The 18,320-nt window shown below is 45.5% G+C and overlaps 1 protein-coding gene across 2 annotated transcripts in view; it reads right to left on the bottom strand.

Moving 5' to 3' along the window:
* Window positions 1-305: 305 nt before the first annotated feature.
* Window positions 306-18,320, bottom strand: part of WT1 (WT1 transcription factor) — a 45,283-nt gene continuing 27,268 nt past the window's right edge. The window contains exons 5-9 of one of the 2 annotated variants that reach the window (XM_054725109.1): window positions 11,262-11,358; window positions 9,105-9,255; window positions 5,561-5,650; window positions 4,904-4,996; window positions 306-1,658 (exon numbers count right to left, since the gene is read on the bottom strand). In XM_054725109.1, the coding sequence (XP_054581084.1) occupies window positions 1,537-1,658; window positions 4,904-4,996; window positions 5,561-5,650; window positions 9,105-9,255; window positions 11,262-11,358 (553 nt within the window). In that variant the 3' untranslated portion in view covers window positions 306-1,536. The remainder of the gene's footprint in view (window positions 1,659-4,903; window positions 4,997-5,560; window positions 5,651-9,104; window positions 9,256-11,261; window positions 11,359-18,320) is intronic. The other variant, XM_054725108.1, reaches the window with a different exon arrangement.

Genomic DNA, 18,320 nt, shown 5'->3' on the forward strand with positions numbered 1-18,320 from the left:
GATTAAAATGACCCCTAAAACACAATCCCCACCATGCTGTCCACAAGCCCATTCAGCCAGCTCCCACGCAGTCCCTTTAAGATTCGAGCAGAAGAGAGGCCTCTCTGGCTGCTTCTCTGAGGGATAACTGCCTCCTGAGTTTCCACAGGAGGAAATAAATAGTGGTCAGGCCCTGGGACAGGCTCAACTAGTGGTCATCAATGTCGGCGGTATCTTCTTGCCTATTTAAAAGAGGCTTAAAGATTTGAGCTCAATAGGGCTGATAGAATCTTGCCACTTTCCTTTTGAATTAGACTTTAATTGAGAGCGAAGTGAAAAAATGCAGGTTACATTTTTAGTGTTATCCATACGTTGTAAGATCAACACCAAGACAGTGATGCATCTAACGTTTATACATTTCCTAACTTCAGTTGTCAAAGAGCAAATCATTATCAGATAGATATATTTACACAATAATTTCAAGCAACAGTAAATAATAAAACTCCCTCCCTTAAAAATCCGGAAAAAAAAAAAATCACACACACCCAATTACCTTTAAACAATGGATTTCCTCACCCTAGTTAAGTATCATTTTTTGCACATATACTTGCAGACCCAAAGTTACTTAAGTTACTTAAGAACAGTCTTATCCGTGAGATCCCAGATCAGCCCTATTTCTTTTCGAGTTGCTTTAATTTTTACAACTTGAAGCCACATAACCAGCGTGGCCTGTACACTTGGAAGGACTCTAAGGGCACCCCACATGATACAAATGAATTCCACTTCCTTTGTGGAGGCTATATGTACATCTCTGAAGACGCGTATGACTACAATTCAAAAAGTCAAAAATGAACACAAAACCAAAATCTCAGCTCTTCGAACACGGTGTCTTAAGAGCATTATGTTAATATTAACATTGAATTAACTGAATGGTAAATCTCTTTCATATTTCTCTACAGAGTTGCTGGTTAGTTCTGATTCTTTTTTTTTTTTCAGCTGCTTGAAAGACACGGGCTTTAAAAATTGCCTGGCAGTGCGCAGCCTGCCTAACCTCCGCACTGTCTGACGGGTCTCACCCCCAGGGCCCTGCTCTCTGATTTATTTTCTTGCTATTGCTGTTAGTAAATGGAAACCATGACAAAGTTTACATTAGCAGACACATACGCATGCCCTGGCCTATAAATATTCTATGATGGAAAATGGTACAATGACTCCATTCCCAGTGAAAATGAGCGTAAAAGAAGAGGGTGGGGGAACCTTCTCAACAATGGCTCTTCTTACACTGGGAAATCCAGACCAAACGGCGATGGACGTCGTTAGCCACCTCTCCGGGGCCTTGTGAGTCAACTATAAGTTGGCAGAGTGGAGGCCACCTTCTCCGGGGAAACCTGGCGGGATCCAGTAGTACACGCATCTTGTCTTGGAAGCTGGAGGAAGAAGGCGAACTGCCATTTCCTTCTGAGAGAGGTTGAGTGAGGAGGAATTTTAAAGTCAGATTGGAAAGCAGTTCCCACACTGTCCTGCCTGGGACACAGCCCTGTCCCCGGGTTGGACCCCTCAAAGTGCCAGCTGGAGCTTGGTCATGTTTCTCTGGTGCATGTTGTGATGGCGGACTAATTCGTCTGACCGGGCGAACTTTTTCTGACAACTGGGCCACCGACAGCTGAAGGGCTTTTCACCTGTTGACACAATTGCCAATCAGATACTTGCAGCGGAAAAGATGGTGTATATTTAACTCTCAAAGGCCTGAGTTAATCCCACAAGGCACCCACTCTGGATTCCCTCTAGTTTTGCCCCTAAGCTAACGCACCAGGCTCACTTCATGGGCAGCTTTGAGATGGCAGCACCTCTGAGGCCTTAAAATACTGTAGCAAATTATAAAATACTAGAGGCCTGGTGCATGAAATTTGTGCACTTGGGGAAGGGTCCCTCAGCCTGGCCTTTGCCCTCTCGCAGTCCAGGAGCCCTCGGGGGATGTCCGACTGCCTTGGAGGCTGGAGAGGTTCCAGCCACCGCCGCTGTGCTCGCCAGCTGTGAGCCTGCCTTCTGACTGAGCAGCACTCCCCCTATGGGAGCACATTGACCACCAGGGGGCAGCTCCTGCATTGAGCATCTGCCCCCTGGTGGTCACTGCACCTCATAGCGACTGGTTGTTCTGCCGTTCGGTCGATTTGCATATTAGCCTTTTATTATATAGGATTATTAAGTCAGAAGACTTGGGAAATGAGAGACTATGAATGGAAATGTCTGGGTAATCATATAAAATGAAGGAGGGCCAAAACCGGTTTGGCTCAGTGGATAGAGCGTCAGCTTGCGAACTGAAAAGTCCCAGGTTCGATTCCGGTCAAGGGCATGTACCTTGGTTGCGGGCACATCCCCAGTAGGGGGTGTGCAGGAGGCAGCTGATTGATGTTTCTCTCTCATCGATGTTTCTAACTCTCTATCCCTCTCCCTTCCTCTCTGTAAAAAATCAATAAAAATATATTAAAAAATAAATAAATAAAAATAAAATGAAGGGGTGAGGAACACTTATTTCAACCTCTCCTGTTAGACTGTTTTAAGTAGGGCCTCAGGATCGTCACCCTGGATGATACTGATTAATTGCCATCCAGCAGTAGAGCTGTGTCTGCAGCTTTCCTATCTCTGTATAGATAAAGATTCTGGACAGGCTGAGTATTTTTAAATAAGTCACTGATACTAGTGTGCATGGTATTTGCTTCTATTTCCTTAAAGTGTTATTCAGAGCATAATTCTGATACACAGAAAATTCTAGTTGAGGCATAGTTCTGAGATTAACATGTCTGCCAACAGATCAAGTCTTCTCCACCTAAGGCACCCTCAGAAGTTCTTTCCAACCTCATTATGTACAGGGAAGATAATTAGTTTTTATTGAGTGCCTAATGTATGCCAAGCTTTGTGGTGGCCATCACAACAGTAAACGACTGTTACAAATGAATGACCGGAATGATTGGTCGACCAATCGCTATGATGCGCACTGACCACCATGGGGCAGACACTCAATGCAGGAGCTGCCCCCTGGTGGTCAGTGTGCTCCCCGCGGCCTCCCCCCCCCCAGCTGGCTGGCCCGATCACCCTGATCGGAACCTCCTGTGGCCCAGATCAGGACTGGGCAAGATGCCCCCATGGGCCCCATCTGCCAGCCAGGTCAAGGGACCCCACCCTGCACAAATTCATGCACTGAGCCTCTAGTATATATACTAGTATATATACGGCTTGCCTCATGTACTCCTTAGAACAGCTCTGTAAGGGAAGTGTTGTTATCCCCACTCTACAGATGACGGTGGACATCTGGGCAAGGCAGACCCAGGCAAGATTCCTTTTCAGGTCAGTCTAATTTCAAAACCCGTGCACTTTGCTGTATCCCACCTCCTGGGCCTAGCCATAATGCAAATATAGCTGTGACTTCAAGCTAAGTACAAATGCCACAGAAGCCAATCCCTTGTACCTCCTAGGGGATCTTCTCACAATAACGCTGGTCCCACTTGGCCTTTTCTGGGAACTACTGGTCAGGACAAGCACTGAGAAATGTCCCTGGGGAGGTGCTGACACAGGGTCGGGGCTGGGGGCCCATCAAGTATAGCATTAAACAGTCTACTGGTAACCTAGGTCACCAGCACATATGCAGATATGCACAGGTTTGGGGGTTGGGGTACAAGGAACAGAAACTCTTTCCCACCAAATTATGAGCTCAGAACTAAGGCAAAGAAGCAACACCAAAGGCTTCCGAGTAGGGCCAACGAGATGCCCATCCCACCAACTCTGGGGCACAGGTGCCTTGACTCTGTAAGTGCAGCCTGTTTGGGTTGAAAATCCGGGACTGCACGAGGGGCTCATGACGTCATGCCTTCCTTTACCTCCTGCTCACTGTTCCTCTGCTCTTTCTAATCTGGCTCCTGCTCCTGGTCCCCACCCCCAGCCATGCAGCCAAAGTCCTGTCCAACCCTTTCTCTTGCTGTCTTCATTCTCCTCAGTCTATCAATGGTATTCAACTCTGCTGACTTTCTACTTGCTTCTCTTTTCTCCATGGACTGTGAGGTAAACCCCAATGCCCCAAACCTTTCTCCAACAAAGAAGACATAATGGAGGGCTGGGAGCAGATAAAACTGGTTTTGCTACTTACTAGCTTTAGGACTTTACACAAGTCATTTAATCACAACGTGCCTCAGTCCCTGATCTATAGAATGGGGATAAAACATGCCTGCCTTACTCTTCTTACAAGGATGATGTTAAGGTAAGATAACCTAGACATTGGCCCTCCTTCCAAAGCTATAAAATACACAACAAAGACGGTGCCATTTTCATTATGAATCACACCAGTCTTACGGGGAAGCAAAAGCCTTCCACAGCCAGAGAATAAATGCTATACTCCCCTTCTCTAGACTAGTACAAAGGAAATAATATCCACACACTGATGTGAGTCTGGCAGAAACCATGGCAGCTCCCGGGGCACTAACTTTTAGCAGAGAAAGAATTCCAATCTCTGAAAATAGTGTCGTGACACATGAACTTTCAGAGAATAAATGCTTAGCTTGCTATATTAGGGCTTGCTAGAATTTCTGTTGTTCTTCTGTGAGGTTGATTATCCTATCAAGCTGAGTGATAAAAAATACGATGAAACAAATTGGGAACAGAGGGACCTAAGTTATCTCTTCATTTTTATTCTGGACACTCATGAAAAGTTCTTTTCACATCTCTCTTCTATTCTGTATCAATCCCCCGCCCCTTCTTAAACAATGTTATTGTTTAAAGATAGCCATAGAATGTTCTTTCTCTTATCTGAGTCTAAACCTGTTCAGAACCGTTTTTACACTAGTCTTTTCCAATCTCTCTCATCATAAACAACTTCATTCAACAGTAGTTTAAAAAAATAATGAAAAATAAATGTGAAGAAAAGTTTACGCACTTGTTTTACCTGTATGAGTCCTGGTGTGGGTCTTCAGGTGGTCGGACCGGGAGAACTTTCGCTGACAAGTTTTACACTGGAATGGTTTCACACCTAGACGGACAGAGAAGGTCTAACCGCAGCCCTAACAACGTGGGGGCATGACGAGGCCCACAGGCCTGCTTCCCGGAGGCCGGAGGAGCCGGGCATTTCCAGCCACGCCCGCAGCATCTGCCTCACCCTCAGATTTCCCCCAGGCCCAGCATGAACCACCCAATTCTGTGCATAACCCTAGAAGACCTGCTTCTGCTCTTGGAAACAATTATTCCTTAACCACAGATGTCCAAGGTCTCAACTCTGTCCAAGACTGAAAAAGAGGATCATACACTACAGATGGGATTCCAATCTCCACCACCCATTATCTTTACTGGTGCTCGGTGTATCATCAGCAAGTAGCTACTGGAATCTCATGGTTCTGTGGTCTGCATGATAAATATGGGGAGCTTTTTTCTCTCTTTCTTTCTTTCTTGAAGGAAAATCCCCAGCAATTAGAAAAAAATTTGGAAAAATGAAACAAATGGCTGACCCTCTCACATCCATATGTAACAACAAAGAATCACAACATCAACTGTAATGCAAGGGAACACACTGCCGGCAATGAGAAGTGAACCTACAAACCTGTGTGTCTCCTTTGGTGTCTTTTGAGCTGGTCTGAACGAGAAAACCTTCGCTCACAGTCCTTGAAGTCACACTGGTATGGTTTCTCACCTTGGGGGAAGACACAGACTCCATTTGAAAATGATACTGGAAGTGGGGATCTCATTAAAGGCAACCTCTCCTCTTGGGACTGAAGGGATCCCCAAGTGCCTCAGGCACTTCGGTGGAGCGTGTTAGTGTGGCCTTGTCAAATGCAGCGTGTGGTTAAAGGCCCACCTATCCATGGGCTCGCTGTCAGTGACTGCAGACTGGGGGACGGGGGAGGGGCTAGGTGAATGAGGATGGTCCCTCATCTCTCAGTTAGAAGTGAACAGAATCCCAGGCTATGGAGTCTGAGACCAGGGTCACAATCCCACTCTGGCACTTTAAGGGCTGGGTGAGGTGTGGTTTCCTTATTGTGAAATGGGGCCAATAATCTGACATCTTCCGAGGATTTACAAACTGATTAAACCAGACCATCTACATAAAGGGCTTAGCCCAGTACCCAGCACAGAAGCGTGCTCAAAAATCACTGGCAGGGGATATTTAGACAAATAATAAACCGAAGAACTCTTAACTCCTAGACTGAGTCTGAGGCAGAATCCTGGGATGGACGTGCCTTGGAGCAGGCCCCGTATTTTATGGCCTGAAGATTTGGTGTTCTCCGCTACTGACTTCTCATTCCTGAGTCAAGAATAAACAGTTCCATGGTTGTGAGACGCTCAAGTTAAACCAGGAGCTTGGAAAGATTTTGCTATCCCTTTATCAGAGAGAAGTCAGCAGTGGGGTTACACAACCGCCCGTCTCAGAATGGAGAAACCCCACCCTGTCCTCGCTCGAGCAAGTTCAGCCAAACACTGGGAGCTGAGCCCCAAGAGTGCACTCAGCGACCTCGGGCCTTTCCACCTTCGTATGAGAATTCTGAGTCACCCGCATTCTGGGATGGAGTTCTGGGATGGAGAGCAAGTCCTCTCCCTCCCACTCCCCCTGGGCTCCGTCGGGTCTTTCCGTTGCAGGGCAGTCCCTAGTTACCTTTCCAGCCCCATAACCTCTTCTCTCCCCTGAGTAATCTGTATCCCTGCTATACCAGAGCTCACCATTCCCGAAATCTGCCTCACACTTTGCTCACACTAAACGCCCTTGGTCCCTTATCCCCACGTTCCTCCCAGGCAAAAAGTCTGCTGTAAGTTCCTCACAAATGCCTGTTCGGCTGTGATCCTTCCTGGGAACGTCACGTGCAGACTGAAAGTCCTTCCTTCGCTCCTTACAAAATTTATTACAGAACATCGAATGTGGTGGGCTGTGCCCAGGTCGGCCTTCTCCCACCGGCTGGAAGTTCCTGAGGGCAGGAGCCTTTCCTTAAGTCACTATGTGTCCCCAGCCCAGTAGCTTAGCTTCACCTCTACAATTGGGGAGGACAACACCACTATTGGGTCTCATTTCTTTTCCCTGCCTTTCTGCTTCTGCTCCTGTTTTTCCTTTTTCTGCCCGACCTTAACCTTGATGGTCAGCCCACGCCCATCCTCCTCCAAGAAACCTCCTTGACCCTAGCTCAAATGGATACTCTCTGAACAACCCTTCCCACTCCTCCAGCCTCTGGTTTAGGACATTATCACGTGCTCTCTTAGCCCCTTTTCAATTGTATATGTCCTAGCTCCAAAACAGACCATACGCCCTTGGAACCGGGGGCTTGTGACTTGGAATTAAAAGGCGTGAGTTTGAGTCCTGCTTCCCCTGTACCCTACTCACCTGATAATTCTTGTATGTGTGAGGATTAAATGAAATAATGCATGTAAAGAGCCTGACACATAGAAAGCATTTAAAATAGAATTACTTAATATTACAGTTTGCACTATTACTACAAATTGTACTCTTTCAAAAAGGGGGCCACAGAATTGTTATATACCAGCCCGCCCTAGCAGGTCTGATAGTCTTGGCGATCTTGTCTACTGTCTTCCCTTCACACAGACATCAAACCCTCATTGTTTTCTAAGTATCTTTTTTCCATTAAAAGTTTCTACAACTGTATCGTCTTGAATGTATTCCTTCGCATTCTTCCAAGCAGAGTTTTACTTACCATCTCCCTTCTAACCTTAACATTTACTTTCCAAATGATCCTATTTAGGAAACTATGTAAAAACAGAACATGCCACGGGTTTTCTCCTCTTTAGCCTCAAAAAGCCAGTGGTGCACTGAGTGCCAAGTCAGGTTTACGCAGGAACTGCAACCTCCACATGCAATGACGTAGCAACGTCCAATGGTCTAGAGATCCCAAAGCAGATCACTTTCTTCTCTAGCTTCCCCTAAGCAACCTCAGCAGTAATATTAAATAATTACGCTTATCATCACAACAAAGCTGTTTTTCAATTGTGGAAAGAATGCCCCGGGGTCAGTGGAGCTCAGGCGGTTGGAGCATCATCCCATACACCAAAAGGTTGCAAGTTCGATTCCTGGTCAAGGCACATATCCAGGTTGTAGATTCGATCCCTGGTCAGGATGCATGTGGGAAGTACCAGACAATGTTTTTCGCTCACATCGATGTCTCTCTCTTTCTCTCTCTCTCTCAAATTAATTTTTAAAAATTTTAAAAATGAAAAAGTATGGCACCAGCTGCCCTGCAGAAAAGCCTGCTCTTCCCCCTTTCCCTATAGGGGAGACCCAACCTCACTCCCATCCACAGGCCAAGGGCAAATATTTATAAAACGGCTGTTCACATTTGAGGTGTCCAACAACCACACAAGGACTCTTTCTCAGAGGCAGACCTGTGGGGAAAATCAAGTTTTCCTAGACACATCATCAAAAATCACCATCTTTTTTTAAGACTGAAAACAAAAATTAAACCTACAATCCATTTTCCCATTCTCATTTGGTTGATTATTAACCCAAATTAAGGTTGAGGCAGTTAAGGTTGTCTTTGAACCATCTCTTCCTAATCTTGGGATAACCTTGCCCATTAAGCTCTCAAAATCGTCTGATTACCCAACTCCCAGGCTAGCTCCTCTCCCTTTAGAGATGCTAATAGTATTCTAATAGTAACACTATCATTTATTCAGACCTATTGGCATAGGGTACTCCACTTGACGTTTCATACCTGTAATTTCTTTAATCCAATTTAATGTTAAAATTTAATCTGCTTTTAACAATTATATAAGGTAGGCATTATCATCTCCATTTTTCACATGACGCAAATGAGGTTAAGAGAGGTTAAGTGACTTTGGCTAGGTCTCACCACTTGGTGATGAAGCCAGAATTCAAACACCAGGCTCTTTAATTCCATGTGATTCTCTTTCCACCACTCTGCTCAGCCCTTCCTAAAGACAGCTTACTGACTTCTCCATTAAAGGATGGATAATCAGGATGCAAAATGGCCCTTTTCTATCACCTGAGCCAGATCTTTCATAGTAGTGCCTACTGTCCATCCCAGCAATCACCTGGGTCCTTAGCGGTGTGAGACCCAGGAGCAGGAGCTCCGGAACCAGCCCTCCCCAAAGGTCACCGAACCAACGCTGGACGGTGACACACTTACCAGTGTGCTTCCGGCTGTGCATCTGTAAGTGGGACAGCTTAAAATATCTCTTATTGCAGCCCGGGTAAGCACACATGAAGGGGCGTTTCTCACTGGTCTCAGATGCTGACCGGACAAGAGTCGGGGCTACTCCAGGCACGCGCCGCACGTCCTGCAAGCAGAGTGTAAGAGAATGCAGGCTTCAGCCACATGTGAACATGTGTGCCGGGTCTCCAGAGAAAGCGTGCATTGGAATGTACCCAAAGAAGGGATGGCAGAGCCGAGGCCTAAAATCGCTTCCCTTCACACACTAGATGCCCACAGCAGACATCACTAATGGATGACAGATCAGTGCGTTCTATAATGCAGTGCTCTAATGTCATCAATACTGACCAGCCAGAACAAGTACTTGAAGTCTGTTTGGGGTCGCTGATCCAGAGTATCTGGAAAAGAAATGCTGGTGACTGGAAGAGCTCCCAGTCCAGCCTGTCTCTCAGCTTCTCTGCTAGATGCAGTGAGGTTTGGAAGCCAAAGTCCCAGATTCTATTCCATTCCCTCCCACTCAGACGCATGGCCACAAGACCGGGGCCCAATTTGCAATGGGTGGGAACGTCCTTATTAGAGAGGCATGCGGGACACAGATGAGCTCCAACTAACCAGACCTTCCATGTGTGAGTAAATGACAAGGAAGAGGAGCCCCTGAGATCTGTGGGTGCTGTTTGTGAAGGGGAGCTGAAAACCAGAGGCTGCATGTGCAGTGCTTTCACAGTGATCCCAGAAAACACTGGGTCTGCCCTCTGTGCACCATACACACCCTCACAGGGGATCGCAGTATGTTGATCCCCTTTATCTTGTGAGTGTACGTGCATGGTCAGTCCTACCTGAGAAAGAGCTAGAGGAAAACAATGAGGCAAGCTCCCCTTCATTCTCTTTGGAGATGCCCTCCTCCCCCAAACTGTTCACAGCCTTCTGTCTCCCTCGGAGGCAGTATACGGAGGTGGTTAAAAACAGGGTTTTTGGAGTCAGACAAGTCGTGTTGTAAGTCTCTGCTCCACCTCTTTTCAGCTATGTGGTTTTGGACAAGTCACTCGTCTTCTCCAGGATTCAGTTTCTTTACCTACAAAATGTAGCTAATAATAGTACCTACCTCATAAAGGTGTGCTGAGGATTAAATGGAGGGGGAGGGGTCAATGTATAGACATGGAAGAAGCTTAAATGTGTATTACTAAGTGAAAGGAGCCACTCTGAAAAGGCTACGTACTGTGTGATTCCAACTATATGACACTCTGGGAAAAGGCAAAACTATAGACAGTGAAAAGATCAGTGGTTATGGGGGCAGGAGAAGGGGGAGAGATGAACAGGTAGAACACAGGGCATGTTTAGGCAGTGAAACTGCTCTGTATGATATTGTAATGGTAGGTACACAGCATTATGCATTTAACAAAATCCACAGAACCACACAGCACAAAAAGTGAACCCTAATGTGAACTATGGACTTTGGTTAACAATAATGTGTCACTATTGGCTCATCCATTGTAACAAATGCACCATACCAAAGCAACATATTAATAATCATAGAGACTATGTCAGGGGAGAGGGAAGATACGGGAACTCTCTGTACTTTCTGCACAATTTTCCCTTGAAACTAAAACATTGTTGTAAAAAAATTAAGTCTATTTAAAAAAAAAACACAACAGTCCATGTATAAAACTTAGCACAATGCCTAGCATATGCTAAGTGTCCAGCCATAGGTGATGCCATTACTGATGTTATTGTTATTTATTAACAACACGTGGCAAGACAGAGTCTACCTTTGGGCACTTTACATTGCAGACCAAGTCAAAGGCAGGCCATTCATTCAAGCCCATTTAGCCCCAAATATAAGAGCTGCACAGCCCACCATGGAGAAGGCGAATTAAACCATGAAAAAAGAAATGGGATTCTACAGGAAGCATCTTGGCCTGAGCCAGAGAGGCAGCCCCCTTCACGCTGGCTTCTGGAGAGGAGGCTGCCCTATCTGCCCCCTGGAAGAGGAGGGGTTCCTGCTGTCCCAGGAGCATACAACTAGGAACAGACTTGCCAGGATCAAATGGCCATCAGCAAGGAAGTGAGAGGGTGGATGTTGAGAAGGGAAAGAGGCCATGACGTCCACTTCCAGCCGGGGCCCCGAGTACTCACCTGAATGCCCCTGAAGACGCCGTGGGTGTGTATTCTGTACTGGGCGCCACAGAGGATGGGCGTGGTGTGGTTATCGCTCTCATACCCTGTGCCGTGGCTGCAGACACAAAGAAGAGAGAACAAGCCTCGGGTTGGTCCAGAGGCACCATTTGGAAATGTGCATCTGCAGCAGAAGGAATGATTTTTAAAGCTCACAGGACAACAGCTGGTTTCTGCCTCCCTCCATCGGGGCTACTTTGGAAGTAGGGTTTTGCGAAGGGCGGGGCTGCTCAATCCTGGTGTCACCACCACGCAGCCCTCCCTCACACGCCGATTCTCACAGAGGCACTGCACGGTCTGGGGCTCTGCCTCTCTCAGACAAGCCGGGAACAGTCACAGTGGCAGGAGTTCACCCCAGCACGCTGTTTACCCTCTAGATGGCAGGGCTGACAGCTGCAAATATCTCAGGAATGAGCAGATGCCTCAAGTTCACATCAAGTGCAATGGATGTTTGTCGGCACCTCATGACTCAGTTTTCACCAGATAGCGCCAAGAAAGTGATGACACAAGGAGAGATGTCACATCCTCAGAAGTGGGGGTGACACATCTGGGGCCCTGCTCCACTTAACCTAGAGATCAGTTTTCCAGATCAACTTAACTTTTGGCAGCCGACCCGTGCCAAAGGCGGACACCGGATAATCTTCCTCCAGCAGTAGTCTGCCTAGTCCCCTAGTCGATGCTCAGGTTAACCATGGACTACTAGTGAGAGCTGAGGGATGTGGAATGTTGAAAAGGAATCACTTGGAAGGGATGGATGTTCTGCTCTAAACGTATGCTCTCCTCCAGGAAAAAGCGGATATTTCTTCTACAGTTATTTTACTTCCAAACAAGGCAGAGTGAGGGTTCTTATCCACCCTGGCGGCACACTGCGATCACATATAGAATCATCATGGAGAGCTTTTATGAAATACCTCTGTGAAATGGTGCAGCGGCTTTGGAAAATGCCTGGAAGGTCTTCAATAGGTTACACATAAAGTTCCCGTAGGGCCGGCAATTCCATGTCCAGGTATGTTCCCAGGAGAAATGAATCATATGTTTACACAAAAACCTCTGCACATTGTTTTTGAGCAGCATTTATTCATCCTGGCTAAAAAGTGGAATCAACCCAGAAGTCCATCAGCTGATGAGTGAGTAAACAAAATGCAGTACCTTCATAAAATAGAATGCTATTTGGCAATAAAGAGGAAGAAAATACTGATACCTGATAATGTGGACAAACCTTGAAAACTCTGTACTAAGCGAGAGAGGCCACTCGCAAAGGACCACCTATTGTGTGATTCCATTTATATGAAGTGTCCAGAAATAGGCAGAATTACAGTGACAGAAAGTGGATTTTGGTGGCTGGTTGCCTAGGGCTGGGGAAGCTGGAGAGAAATGGAAACTGACTGCTGAAAATGTCCTAAAACTGTGGAACTAGTCCCACAAGTCTGAATATACTAAAACTATTGAGTTGTACACTCCAAATGAGTGAGCTGTGTGATATATGAAACCTGTAAAGCTGCTTTTAAAAAATTACCTTTGCAGAATGGGGTCCATGCACCAGCATTTTTTAAGCCTCCAAGTGTAATTAACTGGCTGTCAGGGCTGAGAGCCTCCACCCTCTGACTGTTACTCTTCTGGAGATTCCAGGGGTCCCAGGGCAGGAGGCAGGTGGCTTGGCTGATGAACCCACTCCATCTGAAGGTATGGGGGAAGCCTGGGGCTGGCTCAACTCTCACTCACCCAGGGAAGAGAATTCCTGGAAGGCAAGAGTGTCTGCCAGGACGCCTGACATGTTCACACACCCTGTGGCCACAGCAGCTGTGGGGTGAGCAATGATGGCAGTCTGGGGAGGTGGGTGGCAGGTTGCTCCCCATAACCTACTATATACACCTTGTTTCCACATCTTTCAGGTGATTTCTGATGAGAGATGTCCCAAAGAGCTAAACTAGGGTCAAACACGTAAAAATTGGAAAGACATGCCAAATCCAGATAGTATCTGCCTTTCTGAACCTCAGAATCTGCCTGCCAAGAAAAAGAGACCATGTCTGCGTTCCTTACAATTACATAGACAGTCGGGAAGTGAGAGTTGATGACGATGGTGATGGGGTAGCAGAAAGCGGACAGGATGAGAATGCTGCTGCCAGACGTTTTGCCTCAAAAGCTGTTAAGAAATGCTGTCTTTGCCTGCTTTAGCCTTCTGCCTGCAGCCAAAATGTGACTTACACACTTTCCAGGGCTGCGGAATCTCTAGGGACAAAGCTATAGGAATACGAATTATTTTCGAGTTCTGCCATCAAAGGGGAAGAAGCAGGAATCTCCTGTCTTGGCAGTTGATCTCTGGATGTTTCTGGGTTCCTGGGGGGTGGAGGACACGGGGGAATAGACGTTACTTAAGATACTTGTCCCAGGAAATGAAGTGCTGTGTCATTCAAAGGGAATGACTTGAATCTCACAGCCCGATGCAAGCCAACAAACAAAAGAAGCAACCAGCAACAAGAGTATATCTGCCAAATATGCCACTACATTCTTCTACCAGGTTCATGAATCAGAAAAAAAGCTGAGCCCTGCCTACTGGCTCCTGTGTTTACAGAAGACAAACACACAATGCAGTTCTACGCTGTGGAAACCCTGCAACCCAACACTCTTCCCCATGTGGTCTGCCCAGGACCCCGTGTACAGCCAGTGGGCCCAATGATGACTCTCTCTAGATAGGCAAAGGAAAGCAAGTTGGTGGTCTTGGAACCATCCACTAATAGAGGTAGGAGAGTAATCTATGCCAACCCCCATTCATAGCGCTTCTAGCTCATCCTCAGCAGTTGAATAGTGACAAGTTTTCAACACAGCCCATGCTATTTGGAGAACGTTTTTATTGTTAGGAAAAGCCTTTCTAAACCAAGCTGAAATTGGTCTCCTCTTTTCTGTCTTTTGAAGAACCACAGAGTGAGTCTTACTATTTTACAGCCATCTCTGTGTATCTCCTCTGCTCTGTGGTAAACTTGGCCCTGAGGACAGAGACCAACTTGCTTCTCTCTGTATCCTCTCGACTTAGTGACTGGCGTAAGGCGCATAGTCCATAAATGTTCCATGAGATGAATTGAATCTAACTCCTCTTCCACAGACAATCCTCCAGGTTTTGAAGGCAGCTCTCCAGGCTACAGAACTGTAGTTCTCTGAACTATTGCAACATGAACTGGTATCTAATTCCTTTACTATTTGGATCCTCCTCTTCTTGATCCCCTTCAGTTTGTTAATGCATCTCAAAGTGTGGGCTTGGGATGGATCCCTATGCTCCAGAAGAAAAGTTCTATAAAGGAGTTAGGACACGTACACACACACACACACAACCTTTGGAATCAAGGAAGGAACATCAATGCGTAAAATGGAGAGTACATGCCTCACCCAAAGGGGTTCCATTTCAAATTTTTCAAAATCAATATGCTAGTCACACACAGTACAATGCATCAGGCCTACAGGCTTCCAGGGCCTGGGGCTTCCCCCCTCAGTCAGGACAGAGCAGTGCTAGTTACACACCTGAGAGCACATCTTCCTAGCACTCAGGTCACAGTGGTCTTCCTCAGCCAAATAATATCTCCAACCACAGCCCCCACCCTAGTACGTACTGCAAGCAAGGCAGGTATCTCCAATCTTGAGCTTGAAGACATGATTTTTTCAAGCTGCAATTCAGGACTACACATATACCCTTCAAATTCCATTCTATTTCTTTTAGCAAGTCATTTCCAACTGTTTAAATCTTTTTGACTCTTAATTTGGCTTCCAAACATTTGCTTTCATTCCTCTTTCATGTTATCTCTACGTTTGAAAAGCAGCTTTCCTGTGTTTTCATAAGAGGAAAGGATCTTCCCTGCTGTTGTTGGGAACTATTGTATTTACAATATGTATAGAAGTGATAGAATTTGAGAAGGTTCTAGGGGGCAACTGGAGGGAAGACATCATAGAGAACCTAGTCATATGTATGGGGTCCAGTTGAACAGAAATCAGCAGGAGTTAACCTGAGACAGAGAGGCTCAGGAAGGTGGTGGCTGCCATTGCAACAAGAGCCACTGTTAAGAGCCAGCTACTAGCTTGATGGCCAAGTAAAGCCAAGCTTTACTCCAAGAGAGACCAGCCTTAAAAACTTCCAGTTACTCTGCTGTGGATGAATAAAATAGGAGTAAGGGTAGGATTTCTAGAAGTCTGGAACCATAAGGCCTTCCAAAAAGGGCAAGAGGCTACTAGACCAATGAAGAGAGTTCTGGAACCAAACATGCACCTTCCACATAAAGGATCACAGAGCCCTGGACAGTTGTGGGGTAAAAACTCATCATGCCCCAGATATGAAGGAGTTATCAGTCATAGAACTGATATCAGAAAGAAGGTTTCAAAGGGAAGTGTGAATCCACTGACCAAGCCACTGAAAGACCCAAATCTCCCTTAGGGTAGAAATGCGTGTAATGGTTTGATCCACCTTTACATGGAGATAATGAGAAGCAAAATAAAGGAAGCCCAGAGCGATGCACAGTAAGGCACGTGACTCAAGCCTGAGTAAAGCTGGACTTTCTTAGGCTAAGAAATTGGTGCTTTGAAAAAATTTTTTCATGGTTTTCTGTTTTATTGCCTAGTAAACTTCTCTCTGGCAGGTAAGATACTTTTCCAGATGAATGAGAGGGAAAAGGGATTTGATGACGCCTTGGCCAACATCATCAGGGGGATCACAAGGATTTACAGTGAGATGGAATGAGGGCAGCTGTGGTTCAGAGAAGAGCCGGTGGGTCTGGTGGGGTCTGGTGCAGATGTGGGAAAGAGGCTACGAGTAATGTGACTGCTTCTCCCTCCTGCCACAGAGCACTGCACTAGAAATCACTTGCCAGCTTGATAAACATGCTTAAGAAGCCCCTTTGGTTTTGTTGTGTAACTAGGTACAAATCATTCATTCAAGTAGTTAGCCCATAATTCCCTGTCTTGCCCACACGGACATCAAAAGTGACTATCAAATGTCTTTTGTCAATGAAGACCCATTATACTAGGAGCCCTCCACTCTGAGACGAGTAATTCTACCACAAAAAGAAACAGACCCGAACACCGTTTTGTATGTGGTTAAAATACGTTAGTTCCTAATGACCGTTTTCTTTCTACATGCTCCCAAAGGTCTGGCCTAATAACTTTCCCAAGAATTCAAGCTAACTTCCCTGCTCTTTGGTTTCCAGAATTCACTGTCGTGGTTTTTTTTCTACTTGAAAACTAAGACATTTACCTGTCTTAACTCTCTTGTCACCTCTCTTACTCTCCATGAATTTCCAGATTATTGGCCCAAGGGAAAAATTATTTTATGCCTTTGTTAAACTAATCAGAATATGGATTTGGCTCTTTTTTCTTGAAAGCAGAGGCACAAACTCAATAAATCTACAGGGGCCAAGCAAGTAAGAAAAATAAATGAAGAAGGCCCTGGAGGGCAAGATGGCACTGAAAGGGCGAGGACAGCCACACTGGCCACCCATTTCCTATCCAAAGGAGGTTAACCAGGACTCTGCTCTACCAGCCAAGTACTGGCAATAATTATGAACCCAGTATTTCCAGATCTTTCCATTCTCCAAGAAAAGATGGAAATCTGGATTTTTATAGGAGATCGCCTGAGTTTTCAATTGTGGCAAATAATTGAAAATTTATAGAATCATTGTCAGGTCGTATAAACATCCTCTCGCCTAAGGACCACTAGTTTGCAACCTCTGCTTTAAAAACTGAGCAATGACGTTTAAGCTGCAAACTGGAAAATTCCATCTTGATTCTGTTGTCTCCTCCCGCATGGCAACAAAGTGGAGGTGAGGATGTGCCTGATTTCTTTGAAAACTATTAGAACCTTCCAAACCCTAGAAAACTTGAAAGGATGCTGTACTTGTACAGCAGGAATGGTTGGTGGTGTCAGAGCAAATTCCAGAAGTTGTCATCTTTAGATGTCAGTGTGGTTTACCTCTAAATTTCACTGGCCTACTTGAAAGTAGGTGTAAGCACTGAAATTACAGATAGGAAGCCATATTCTCTATGCAACTAATTCAAATTACCGCAAATTTGGTGGCTTAAAACAACACAAATCTATTATCTTACAATTCTGGAGAGGAGAAGTCTAAAATCAGCCTCACCATGTTAAAGTCAAGGTGCTGGCAGGCCTATGTTCTTCTGGAGTCTGAGGGGAGGGAGAGTCTCTTTCTTTGCTTTCTTCAGCTCCGGGAACTCGCCAGCATTCCTTGGCCCCTTCTTTGCATCACTCTGACATCTGGCTTCCTTTGTCATATCTCCTACTGCTCTTCTGTAATCAAATCTCTCCCTGTCTTCCTCTTACAAAGACACATTACGTTTAGGGACCACCAAGATAATCCAGGATGATATTCCCATCTCAAGATCCTTAACTTAATCACACATGCAACGTTCCTTTTGCCACACAAGGCAAGATTCACAGGTTCCAGGGATTAGGTCCTGGATGTCTTTGGGGTCATTATTCAACTGGATTTACTCTTACAGATACGTTTGAAAGAGCTAAATTAATCTGGATCCTTTCTCTCCAGACTCATTTGAAAGACTAGTCCACAAGAACATGGGTTCCTCACCTAAAGACCCATGTTCCAGGCCCACTTCCATCATTTATTTGCTCTGTGGTCATGGATGAATCATCTGCACCTCTTATCATCTGTAAAATGAAGCTAATAATCTATTTCACATATTTATTTCAAAATCAAACAGGTAAGCTATGGGGAAATAAATTTTAAAACCACTCAGCAACTTTAACCCAACAAAATGTTCAGGTCAATGATTACATGTAATAGGCGACCAACCATCACAAAAATATTTCTTGTATGCTTCTTAGAAGCCTAATGATTGAGATCTACAAAACTTACATAGTTTTTATCCTCAGCACAACCCCAGGAGTCATGAAGGTATATCATCTGAAGAAAATGACTTAACTTCCTCATGTAAAATTAGAAAAACAGTCTCTCCCTCTCCCCGCCACTATCACTATTTTACAAGATCAAATAAAATAAGTAAAGC

Source organism: Eptesicus fuscus, chromosome 13 (genome assembly GCF_027574615.1).
Source record: "Eptesicus fuscus isolate TK198812 chromosome 13, DD_ASM_mEF_20220401, whole genome shotgun sequence".
Taxonomy (NCBI): Eukaryota; Metazoa; Chordata; class Mammalia; order Chiroptera; family Vespertilionidae; genus Eptesicus; species Eptesicus fuscus.